Source organism: Artemia franciscana, chromosome 10 (assembly GCF_032884065.1).
Source record: "Artemia franciscana chromosome 10, ASM3288406v1, whole genome shotgun sequence".
Classification (NCBI taxonomy): domain Eukaryota; kingdom Metazoa; phylum Arthropoda; class Branchiopoda; order Anostraca; family Artemiidae; genus Artemia; species Artemia franciscana.
This window is the reverse complement of record NC_088872.1, coordinates 37,650,939-37,664,674: the sequence shown is the minus strand read 5'-3', so window position 1 is coordinate 37,664,674 and position 13,736 is coordinate 37,650,939. Positions and strand designations below refer to the sequence as shown.

At 36.9% G+C, this 13,736-nt stretch overlaps 1 protein-coding gene across 1 annotated transcript in view; it reads left to right on the top strand.

Moving 5' to 3' along the window:
* The window catches only part of LOC136032162 (HEAT repeat-containing protein 5B-like), a 29,118-nt gene extending 15,886 nt beyond the window's left edge, over positions 1-13,232 (top strand). Inside the window, exon 2 of the mRNA XM_065712350.1 lies at positions 6,473-13,232. Within this exon, the coding sequence (XP_065568422.1) occupies positions 6,473-12,097 (5,625 nt within the window). The 3' untranslated portion in view covers positions 12,098-13,232. The remainder of the gene's footprint in view (positions 1-6,472) is intronic.
* Positions 13,233-13,736: the final 504 nt, after the last annotated feature.

Below are 13,736 nucleotides of genomic sequence, written 5' to 3'. Positions count from 1 at the left end.
GTTGATTGAATTCCATACCATATATATATATATATATATATATATATATATATATATATATATATATATATATATATATATATATATATATATATATATATATATATATATATATATATATATATATATATATGAAAAAAACCCTATATACATAAAGATATTTCGATTAAAAGGAAAAAATATACAAAGCAGAGACTGCTTGCCGAATATGAATAGAACGAACTTTTAAAGCAAAATTTTCCCATTGGACAGTCTTACGGGCCGAATTCATAGGAGATGTTTTGCCGTCTCAGCCTTCCACCCACCGCTAGATTTCTTTCCCTGTGTTAGTTATTACGACTTTTTATGTTCAATTACACCACGGTTGCCATATGGATACAAAATGGATTGTAAATAAATATGACAGTTGAAATAAACAAGATAGACGACGTCTTAGACTGTAAATACGAATGGACCATTGAAGAATACGAGTATCTGGGGGAACAATTGAAATTTATTTTTAGGTTAAAGTTTTCCCATGGGACAAAATTACGGGCCAATATCAGAAAAAAACATAGCATGGTACAGGCCAACCCTTCACCATGCTATATTCACGTACAACAGTGCTTTCAAGCGAAAGAAAAAAATAGAAGATGTCTAGGATTGGAGTTCTGAAGGGAGGATTGATGAATACGAATGTCTAGGGATATGAATAGTATGAATTTTTAAGGCTAAAGTTTTCCCATGGACAGTCTTACGGGACAATCTCAGATAAAAATTATCCTTTACCATACTTTGTGTAGGTGCAATAGTTGTTTCAATCGAAATTAATAGAATAGAAGTCGTCTAGGGACACGAGCAGAACATATTTTGAGGCTAAGGCAGTGTTTTTAATTGAAAAAGTGTTTTTAAAACACGGATGCGTGTTTATTTGTTTTTTTTCCCCAGGGGTGATCGTATCGACTCAGTGGTCCTATAGTTTCGCGAAAGGACTCATTCTAACGGAAATGAAAAGTTCTAGTGCCCTTTTTAAGTGACGAAAATTTGGAGGGCACCTAGGCCCCCTCCCACGGTCATTTTTCCCCAAAGTCACCGGGTCAAAATTCTGAGATAGCCATTTTATTCACCATAGTCGAAAAACCCAATAACTATGTCTTTGGGGACGACTTACTCCCCCGCAGTCCCCGTGGGAGGGGCTTCAAGTTACAATCTTTGACCTGTGTGTACATATAGTAATGGTTACTAAGAAGTGTACAGACGTTTTCAGGGTGATTTTTTTGGTTTGGGGGGATATTTGAGGGGGCAGGGTTACCGGGGAGGATTTTTCCATGGAGGAACTTCTCATGGGGGAAGAGACTTTCAATGGAGGGGGCGTAGGATATTCTAGCATTATTAAAAAAAAATAATGAAAAAATAAATATGAAATGTTTTTTTCTACTGAAAATGAGAAGCAGCATTTAAACTTAAAACGTACAGAAATTATTACGCATATGAGGGGTCTACCTCCTCGTAATACTTCGCTTTTTACGCTAAAGCATTTTTAGTAATTTCAACTATTTATTCTACGGCCTTTGTGATTCAGGGATCATTCTTAAGGAATTGGGACAATATTTAATCTTTAATATCAAGAGCGAGGTATCGACGAGGGGTGAGCCCCCTCATATACGCAATAAAAACATACGAATATTGAAGTTCGCTACGTAATTTAATTCGTAAGTTACGTATATTTTGTACTTACGAAAACGTTCGTAAAAATTATAAGTTATAGTTGCCTTTTTAAGTAATCAAAAAATAGGAGGGCAACTAGGCCTCCTCCCTCGCTCCTTTTTTCTCAAAATATTCCGATTAAAACTGGGAAAGAGCCATTTAGCCCCAAAAAATTAATATTCAAATTTCGTTTTAATTATTTATATGTGGAGAGCCAAGATCAAACCATGCATTAATTCAAAGACGTCCAGAAATTAAACAAAAAAAAAACAAGTTTTTTTAAATGAAAGTAAGGAGCGACATTAAAACTTAAAACGAACAGAAATTATTCCGTACATGAAAGGGGCTTTTCCTCCTCAACGCCCCGCTCTTTACGCTAAAGTTTGACTCTTTCTCTTAACTCTACATTTTAAAACAGTAAAAAACTTTAGCGTAAAAAGCGGGGCGTTGAAGAGGAAAAGCCCCTTTCATATACGGAGTAATTTCTGATCGTTTTAAGTTTTAATGTCGCTCCTTACTTTCACTTAAAATTTTTTTTTTGTTTAATTGCAGATAGGAGCTTGAAACTTCTACAGTAGGATTTTCTAATACGCTGAATCTGGTGGTGTAAATTTCGTTAAGGTTCTATGATTTTTACGGGTTGTTTCCTCCTCACCTGTGCTTCCAAACTTTAGTCTCTAGATCGCGCACGAAAAATGCAGGATCAAAAATCCGTCGACAATCCCTCAATTCGTCGCAATCCAAGTTTCTACCACCAGTCACGATCCGGTAGGGCAACGGGGAAGAAGCTACGGGGTTCTGCTCCGCCTCAAGGTTTGTCGCTTGACCTAAATCTCTTGACTTGTCTAGTTCTTTGGCCTACCGCATTATTAGATATTTTGGATATTTACATCTACCAAACTCCAAATACTTTTTACAAAGGCGCTGTCTATGTGTGGTAACAATTTTAAGATGTATACCTTGCTTTGTTTTAATTTTCCCCATGATTTCGGCTTTGTGTGCACAACTTTACTGAAGGCTCCTGACTATTTCTCATTTCTAGGTTTCTTCATTGCATTGAAATAATTTATGAAAATTTCAGACTCTATTAACAAGCAGCTGATTATACCAGCTTGTCATTTTGGTCTCTAGGGGGTATTATCGGCGATCTGAAAAGATTCTTTCTGGCAACCGACTTGTAAAAATTTCAGGTAGCTGAAAATATTCTAGGGGACTGTTAGAAAACAGGAAAATAAATCGAAAAATGGTTCCAATCATCTTACAAGTTATTGTCTTCTGCTTATGATAGTACCGATTTTGTTCTAAAAGCAATATCCTCTATAGAGTACACTTGTGAAAAAGACCTAGACATTTTCTAAGATTTCTAAGCAATTAGAGGAAATAGAGCAAAATCCTTTCAAACATTTTGTAGCATCTTCAAGAAGCTATGGCCTGATATTAAAAGTGGCATCTTCCGCCAATCAATACTTGAGTACTTTTTAAATATAAATTTTCAATTTAACATGGGATTTTCGAGTTCCATCAGTTCACTTAATCACGGCCTTAAATAATCGAGCCAAATCCGGTTTGACTCGGTCAAACCGAGTCAAAATGAGCAGAAATCAACATGAGTGGGGTTGAAAACTTCTATGTTTTCTAAAAGTCAGAATATAATTTACACTTTGCTGAAAAAAAATTATTTTAAATGTTTTCACTATTGTGATGCTTCTCCTAGAGAGAGTTTTACTAGTCCTAGTTAAAATGTATTTAGTTGCATATTATGCAGCTTTAGATTAGAATGGGTAGCGGTTGATTAAAAGTGCTGCGACGTTTTGGTTTGGACATATTTTTTTTTCTTTTATTTTTGTCAGCTTATGTCTTTGTAGAATGGAAGCTCAGACCAATGGAAATTGGTAGAGTCACTGGCGGTGTATGATGAAAAGTCTGACGTTAGTGAATTCATTAGAAAGACCGAGATTATTTCAATTCAATTCAATATCGTGAGTTGAAATACGGTAAATTTGAACTCAAACTCAACCAGTCAGTAGTTGAATATGCATCTTTAGTGAAACAGGCTTGCGAAGAGAAGTTTGGAAATAAATTCAATCCTTCCAATATCATTCACGATTTTGTTAATGGGTTGCCAGACAATTATGCTAAACTTCTTCTCGAAAAGAAGCCAACAACGTATGCTTTCTGCTCTAGCTACTTTGTCACACGCAGAGGACGTGCAAACAGCGCTAAGGCTTCGCAAAAATGGTGGTGGCTTAGAAGCGGTTAATGCTGTGGGTTCCACCAATTACCGAGGTCGGGGTAATTTTAACCGAAGGGGAAATTTCCGGCATGGTTACGAAGCCCGGCAACTGCCAAAAAGTGGCGCTGGGAATAGTTTCAATGGGCAAAATAGTGGAAATTCCAGTAATGCCACTGCTCAGTCACGTAACTTCTATACGAAGGACGGAAAGCCCGTTTGTAATAAATGCCTGTTACCCGGGCATATCCGTAAGAATTGCAGATCGTCGGAACCTAGGAATTTAAACGACAACGGTCGTGTCTAGAAGCGGGTTGTAGCCGTGACCTCGGCAATAGTAAGCCTGCAGCATTGCCAGTAAATGAAGTTTATACGTTATCTTGGTCTGAGTTGCCAATGATTAAAAGTTTTAGGGCAGATGGTCGCTCTTTGATGCTATTTTTTGATTCAGGTGCCAGTAGATCACTGATCCGTGAAGGGTTATTTCATAAACTGACGACTTGTGTTTCTTCTTATGAAACGGTCCAGGAAGAATTCAGTTCAATAACAAATGATCCTTTAAAGTATGCTGGAACTGCCATATTAACTTTGGATTTGAATGGTTGTTCAGTTCCTGTAAAAGTATATATTTATCGCACTTTACCGTACCCTATGGTCTTGGCCTACGATGCGATGCGGGAAAATGCCTTGATATTCGACGCTGAATCTTGCCAAGTATTTTTCAGAAAAGATGTAAGTAAGGATTTCCGTGAAAATGGTTTCTCGGATATCCCTTCCCTGGCAAATGCTATTGGTAGCGTGAATGTTGTGGCTGAAACTGAAGTCTGTTTAAAAAATATTGTAGAAGGCGTAGTTGAGTGTGATGCTTCTCCTAGCATTAGAATAGATATTGACGTAAGTGTAGTTCAATTTCGAGTTCAGTTGAGTAAACCTAAGTTGAGTATATTTTGATGTATTTATGTTTCTAGTTTAGTTATGTAAAATAAAATATAGTAGTAGCCAAGCTCTCGCTTCCGTTCAGGCGTTGGATTGAGAACCAACCAAAGGTACTATATTACCAATAAGATTATAGTACATAACACTATTATAAATTTAAGAGTTCAAAAATAAATTAAGAATTGAAGGAATATATATCAGCATATGTATTTTAAACTGACAATGTAAATCATTTGAATTCTCTTCAGTAAAGTGCAAGTTATATTCTGGCTTTTAGAAAGTATATATATATATATATATATATATTTATTGTATGCATGCTGTATGTCCGAAATTGGTGAATGTCAATTTACCAATGTCAGACATATGTTATCGTGAATATCCGAAATTGCTGAATATCAACATTTACTAGTGATATCCGAAATAACTTTTTTTCCTTGGATTTAGTCAGTGTTGCCAGTCCACTTTTTCAGTTTTATGCAAGGTTTGAGGGTGACAGGAAAAACCAGTCGATACTGCAAAATATGTGGTTTAAATTTGAATAATAATAAGTTTTTTTCAGTTACGAAGAGGTATGAGATTCTTGGGGCGAAGTTCCGCATCTTCTTGCGTGTATTCCTAGTTTTAATGATAATCATTTAGAATGCCTAAAGGGTTTTTGTGCTTGAAACCGGAAAATGCTCAATTGCTTGTCCAACTAACAGTTTACCATAGCTTTTACCCACACCATTGTCTGTTTTTAGCCATAGTTATTCAACCGTTCTCTATGAGAAACCCAATTGAAAGCTTCTGGAATGCCAAGCACCAGTAGCCGTGTCCAACACATTAAATAAAACTTAATCCTCCTTTATCCATGCATATAGCTCCTGCTAGATTTGTATTTGATCGGGCATGCTTCCTTGTCTCTTTTGATAGATTGAATCAATTTTGGAGTCCTCTGTAATCTAGGCTATCTTATGCAATCTCTTCTATTCACTCTGCAGGTCGTCAGATATTTCTTATTGAAGGTATATAACTGGGATATTTGTCTTAATTGTTCTTGTTGGTGTTTCAAAATTGACTCAACACGATTACCATTATAATTTACTATTATATTTTTACTATTATATTGTGCCTGTGGTGGCACAATGCAATACATGGATTGATCTACTATACCGTTTAGTAGAGTAGATTGATCTCTGCTTGTGAACATTGGGCTCAGGCTCCAATCTCAGGTCTTGCAGAAAGCAGAACCAATGCAATGACCCTCATATGCAGGAAACGTCATTTACACATAGACTTTGTTATTGTATTGCAAGAGGAAAATAAAATAAAACAACCGTTAATCAAATTCCATTTTCCTAAAGGTGGAAAATTACTTATAATTATTTAGAGACCTAAAATAAGGCATTTATTAAAAAAGGAGGTTTTATTGCTAAATCTTACAGCGTTAATTAGCAACCTAGGACAGATTTATCATCTTAAACTCATTCGTTATAGAATTTTTGGGAAAAGTGTGAAGTACAAAGGTTGATTTTTCTTAGCCGTATTCAGTGAAGCTAGTTTTTATTTTGAATTGGTGACTAGAAATACAATTTTTTTGGCCTTGCTATTTTTGTCACTAACCTATTTCATTTTTAGATGTCGACCCTAGGATGCCTGCTTGATGAACAAGTCTTTAAAACGATTCCAGAAGACAAAAGATGTCAACTTGTTTTTACTTGGATACGGTCTCTTGAAGATGCTATGTCACAAAAGAAGCTTGCAAATATTTCTCTTGAGAAGCTCTGTGATCAAGTATACTCGCAGCTGCTAATAACTCCTAGCAAAGCGGCTAGAACATGTATTGGGAATTGTTTAGCAAAATTATTAAGCTATAGCAGCTCAGTAACACTATTGAATATTTTAAACAGGTGTAATGATTTTCTGAGACAAGAGAGCACAACATTATCAAATAATCAGTTGGCAGCACTTGATTGTCTGTCTTGTCTTTATTCTGAACTCAAAACTTCATTGGGGCGAACCAATGAAGAGACATTATTGTTGATATGTAAGCTTCTGAAAGTCCAAGACCAAACCCAGAGGTTAATACTTCTTAATAATTTAAAGGTTATACTTGAGTCAGTTCCTTTTGACAGTTCAACTCTTACAAAGGAAATTGTAAGAATCATTAAAATAATTTCAAAGGACCATAATCCTGAGATAAGAGCCTCTTTGTTTAAATGCTGCTCAGCTTTATGTTTAACTTCCAGCATAATGGATAGTGAACTGGAAATTCTATATCGTGTAGCTTTCAAAAATTGCCATGATTCTTCCTCTCAAGTAAGTGAATCAGTGGGTCAGTTACTTGGTATCTTAAGTGCTGTCACTCATGCCGACTTTACATTTACTGGAAAAGCTAAAGTCCTGCAGAGGAGCAAAATGAATACAGAGCAAGCATTGTTGCCTTTGAAAACTACGTTTTTAAAGGGGCAGTATGGCTTCATGAGAGGTACTACGGACAAAATAATGAGAATTGTGTCAACTAAAAGAGATGTGCGTTATTCTATCTCTAAAGCTTATGTGAACTTCGCTCTAACAATGGGCTCTAAGTGGTTGGAAGATAATCTTGAAGTTTTCCTCAAAGAAGTGTTGTCATTGTTGTCATGTTTTGATCCTTCTGATGATGAATCAGGTGCAGTACGATATAATATTGTACTAATATTAGATTGTGTGTTTGGAAGAATTTTACAGACTTCATTCCAAATTCTTGCTTTAAAAGAGCTCATAAAAAAGGTTGTCCTGCTAAAGACTACCATCGACAAAGATAGTCAGAGCAATGCTGATTTGATTACAATGAAGCTTTCTGTTGTTTGCTGCTTGGAGATGGTTGCACATTTGCTAATGAATAATGATACTTTAGTGACACATTTAATTGATGATAGCACAGACTCGGTTACTGATTTGTTTTATAATTGCTTAAGCTCCGCATCTCCTCCCATTAGGACTGCTAGTGCTATGTGCCTAAGGAGTGTTGCTAAGTCTTTTCCAGTCCTATTGCCAAGGCTTGTTGATAAAATAGTTGAATATTTGAACTCAAATGGCAGGAGTACAGATGGTATCTGCGGTTTTAGCCAGGCACTTGCGGCGATACTATCTTGTGCTAGGGAAAATCCTTTTGGAATTAGCAAAACACGCATGAAGGTTCTATTTAACTTGGCTGAAGAAATGATTAGAAGTAATAGTGGCAGCATACACCTTGTGAAAAGTGGTTGGCTCATTATTGGAGCCTTATTGTCAGCAGGTATGAGTATAGTACACACTGAAATCCCACGAGTGATTAATTTATGGCGAAATATTTTTAATTTGCACACAAAAGAGAGTGAAGAATTAAAGAAAACAAAGATTGAATCTCAGCCTACAGCTCTTACAGTTTTTAATCAAGTTGGAGCAGTGTCAAGTATGTTCAGTTTTGTCTTTTATTGTGATCTACCAAAATATCCTGAGTTTTCAAAAAAGTTTGCTTCTATATTGGAGCAAGCAATTACCGTAGTCGTGTCCACGGATATTTGTAATGTCGGACGCAAGATAGAAAACCAGATATCAATATTGAAAACCAAACTGTATGACGTAGCTCGTCTTTTAAACCAAAAACTATCTAAAGGATCCCCCATAACCTTGTTAAAGAGTCTTCTAGCCGATATTGTAACTTCAAAAGGCTACTCTGTGAGACTTAATTCAATTTTAGGCTCTTTGTGTGATAGTGTTTCAGAACCTCTCTTCAACGAAAGCACGTATGAATGCAAATCCTTAACAGAAAACTGGGTAAAACATGACGTCCCAACTATTTACGATTTAGACGAACATCAACTATACTTGAATCCCTACATGCTATCAGAAGTAAATCAAACGGCTAGACTTGTTGACTCTGCTTTGAAATTGTATGGGAAAATCCCTATGCTTGTTTCTCAGAAGCATGTATCTGATTCTATAACTTACTTCCAAGAAATCTTAAATGATACAAGGTATAAAGCTGATGAACAATCATATGCTAATATAATAACAGCCATTCTTTTGCTAACAAAGACTTGTAGCGAAGGCGGCTATCAGTTATCCTATGACACAGCTGTTAAGTCCATTGTTTCTATAATGTTAAATGCAATATGCTCTAATAACAGCTACCTTCGAATAGCCTCTTTATCATGTATTTCGTTTTTGGTGTCTTCTTGTAAAGATTCAAAAATAGTGAATGATATATTTGAATCATCTTTTCCACGCATCAACGAAAGACAAGAATTTCCAGTTGGATTTGCTTTGATGGCAGCGTTTGCTCTCAAATCTAGTAACCTCAACCCAGGTTCTGCTCAATTATCAAGTGTAATAAGCAGCTTGCTAAAATATGCCCAAGACTCGAATAATCCCCTACAACAGAAATGGGCAATGTATGGAATTTATGTCATGTTTGATGCCCAAGGGTCTAGTTTTGTATCTTACATACCAACTTCAATCAGTCTCTGTTCAAAATTGATTCTTTCTTCTAGCAACATTAGTGAAGAGACATTGGTATTTTCAGGGAAGCTCCTTGGTGCTGCTATAATGGCTCTAGGTCCTGAGCTAGCAAACAAGGGTAGTAGCAATACAATTCTGCAAACTGTAGTAAATATTTGCCATGTTCTGCAGTCTCAGAGGAACCCCTTGCTTCAAAATGTTGCCTTGGAGTGCCAACAGAAAATATATCTTTTCAACCGTAGTGCATTAAATCTTCCCAAAGTTGTTTGTGTTTTAGTTACTGCATTGCTTCATCCCTGTATGGAACTTCAAATAACATCGCTTGTGTTTTTAAAGCAGATTCTGCAACGAGATACCGCCCAGATTTACGAACAAGGTTCAATTTGCTTGACTGCCATGGTAGAGAGTAACCACAACGTTATATATCGGTTAAAAAACATTCCTTGCCCTGAAGATAATTTGGGAAACCTTCTTTTTAAGATGCTAGACACGGAACGAAATGCCTCTCTAACGTCACAACTCCGTGACACAATGCTGATGTTGTTCGCATCTTCCGAGATGTTCAGTCCGTGTCTTCAGCTTTGTCGGGAAGTAATTACGGCATCGCAAGACTTGTCCAAGGCCGAAGATACCAATGATCTTACTTCTCCAGATTCCCCTGATGATGAAGAAAAATGTAAAGCTTCAGAGGAGATTAGTTCAGTTTCATATGCATCTTACTGTACTTCAACAAAAAATTTTGCTGTCAGTTGTGTACAGACTGTTTTGAAGAGCCTCAGTGAGTCTACAGAATCATCTCTGTCGATTTTGGGAGATGTTATACGAGTTGCATTCATTGCAGCCCTGAGTCCTATGGACTCGCTCAAACTTGAAGGCCTTCTGGCACTTCAAATCCTAATAGACAAATTTTCAGGTGTTGATGATCCAACTTATGAGGGCCATTGCATTCTTGAGCAATATCAGGCTCAAATAGCAGCTGCATTAAGACCGTCTTTTGAAAGTGATACTTATCCTGATGTCAGTATTGTTGCATGTAATGTTCTGTCATCATGGATGAGAGGAGGTGGAGCCAGTGATGAATACCAAATGCACAGGGCTTATGGTTTGCTTAAGTCTGGTTATAATCGCCTAGTTTGCACATGTACTTCTGAACAAATGAAATGTTGCAGTCACAAAGCGTTCAGTGAGTCTGCATATGGTAGAAAAAAACTGGCTGTTTTAAAAGCTTGGGCGGAATTGTATATAGATTTTGCAGAGAAAGATAACCCAATTACTACAACTCTATGCAAAGATCAAGAGTTTCTAAGTTCTTTATGGACAAGAGTGTTGTCTGACCATGCTCGGGTCTTGCTGCCTAATGAACTTAGGTTACATGTGCAAGAAATAGGCTTTCACTCAGATGATTCAATTTTCAGCCGAAGTGCATGGACTGTCATTCTTGAAGCCCTTTCTTTGTGGTTGAATAAAAACCAAGGATTGCTGGGCAGCCTACCGCTTAGCCACTTAACCAATACTTCGAAAGCTATTCAATCTTTGTCCTCCTTAGCCTTCGAGCACTTATGCAATTGTAAAGCATCTGAATCTGCTTTGCCTGTTTTATCATGTGTCGCCTCTCTTAAACATTTAAGCTATTTTTGTGAAATTGAACCTTTGTTCTTGTGGGAGAATTTATTGTCACCCGAATCTCTCCATATTTTACATAAAGTTGTCCTAACAAAAACCGAGACTGAAGTTCACAGTGTTGTGATTGATCTATTGGGAAAACTTTTAACTTCTGCGTGCAAATCAGATAGCAAGATTAACAGTATTTCTGTTGTCAGTAATGTTGGAACACGAATATCGTTTTGCGTTCTAGAGATTTGTTATAGTTTGCTGGTCCGCTACTTGCCTGATCCCATCATGGTAATGAAAAGAGAAATAATCAAAGAACCCCCATTCCATGAGTGGTCTTCTGGAGTCGAGAATATAATGTGTGGAGTAATTAAATTATTTGAACTTTTATCCTGTATGAGAAATGAAATGTTAACAAAAGATGTAATACCAACACTGCTGCATGCAGTTTTTGTGGTAACCTATCAAACAGCTTTTCGGTTTATGAAAAACAAAGAACGTTCTGAAGGGAGTCATTCAGTTACCACGGCATGTGTTAAGCTTATAAGATCTTTAGTGGATTTTCTTAAGTCTACTGAAAATGAAGGTGCAGTGACAAGGACCATATTGAAGATACTTAGTTCAAGCATTCAGATTCAGTCTAAGGATTGTACCTTTGATCCCTTAACTAGGATGGTGCTATTAGCCATAGTATGTAAATGCGATGTACCAAATGATTTAAAACCGGTTTTGGCACGGATATGCAGCTATATGTCGAGTGAACTCTTAAAAATTGGTGTAAGTGACAAAATAAAGTTGTTACAAGTACTACATTCGGTTTATCAGAGTTGTTCTCATTCTAATCTTCCTATAGTAGTGAAAAATACTTCTAACGCAATATTTGAAACAATTTCAGGCTTTTCATATGGTTGCTCAATTAATACGGATGATGTGAAGCTCTATAGCGAGTCTTTGAATTGTTTAGAGAAACTAGTAGAAGTAGCTGACTCTGACAGAAGGACCGTAGTTTTAAACATGCTGATGATTGCTTTAGTGAATTGCCTGTCCACAGAAAATGGCTTGATAAAAGCTATGGCAAATACAAGAATACAGACATTAGCATCTGTTTATCCAGAAAATATGAAACAGGTTCTCCATAGTAGTGACATTCGTCAGAGGATCCTTTAAATCTAATTTGATCCTCTTGTCCTCTGAACTTACATATTATGTCATAGAGGGTGTGTGGTTCTGCTACGTACAGTTAAGGTGAAATAAGATGGTATATTTTGATAAGCTATATGATCCTTGTGAACTGCAATGATTTATGTGCATGTAAATCACAAGATAATGAGGTCTCTTCCAGGTAAAAACATCAAGTATTGTGCCGTTTATTTTTGGATTATTGTGTTGTGAATGCGACTCCAATTCGTCTTTTTTCTTTTCTTTTTTTTGTCTTTATCAATTAAGGGTTTCCAGTAGGATACCTCGTGGAAAAATGGAATTTTCCAACAAATTCAATTATACGAATGTCCGGGGGGGGGGGGGGTAACGAATACTAGAGCAGAATAACCAAAATAATGAATTGGGAGAGAGGGTCCTCCTCGCGTGCAGGTATGAATTTTCAGCAATACGAGCACAATCAGGCCTTTTTTCCCTTCCATATTGTTGTGATTTTGCAATTATTTCCCATTGTTTTTTGCATTTTTGATTTAACTCGTACATGTCTATGTTTTTGTTTTAGAGAGCTCAACCCCCTGTCATGATGGAGGTCCCCTAAATTCAAGTCAAAAATATGTACCCATTGTTTGATGATGAATAATTCATTTTATGAAACACCACTACAGGAAGTTCCGTGCTTGTTGCAAAGCTCGAGGAGGATTGAAAAAAGATATCTTTAAGATATAGCGCCATTAACAAATTAGGTCTCTTGGTGTTTTTGCCCAACATAAAATAGGTTTCAAGGTTTAAAATACAGGGAAATTCGCAGTTAAAAGCCTTTAATCAGCGGATCCTTGAACTAATGTATTTTGAAAATTAGCCTTAATGACTTGGGTATGGGTAGAATACACATCCAACCGATCCCGACCCCTCGTTACTGCTGCTGCTCGATCACCTCTAAAATCCCTTCCTGAGGTGTCTCGTATTCGACATTATTATCTGGAATAGATGAGAATTCAGAGAATTTCGGTCATCATTTGGTGCTTCAGGTTTTTTTTTAATGTTTGAAGTAAAAAAAAAAGTGTTTCAATTATGAGTTATGGATTGTTATGAATATGAACTGTTATGAATTGTATTTTGCCATGAATAAAGGTTCACAAAGTAATTTTCAATAGTTTTTATGGGCAAATGTTTTGAAATTTTTTCAGAAACTGGTGAAAATTGAATATGGACTTGTAAATATATATTGAGCCGTCCTGGCCGAGTGGGTTGGTGCGCTGGATTCGGGATCCCTTGTCTGAGAGGACGCGGGTTCGAATCCCGGTGTACCCAATTCTTCGGTTTGGGACGTGGGTCAGTGGCGTGACTCTGTAAGCTTAGCCAGAGTCGACCCAGCTCTAAATGGGTACCCGGAGAAATCTGGGGAAGGTAAACAGGAAGGGTGTGCGAAAGCACAGGATGGCTGGCCCCCAACCCCTCATTGCACTTCCTGGCTGAAAGGCCAAGAACCGGAGATCAGCACCGCCGGTACGGACTGTAAAGTCTAGTGCCGTATCCTTTACCTTTTTTAAATATATATTTATTGGTATTACTGCTACTAACAACTCACCCTCCCTCTTTACACACTCCCAGGAAGTTCCCATTTCATTTAAATCTTTCTTTATGACAT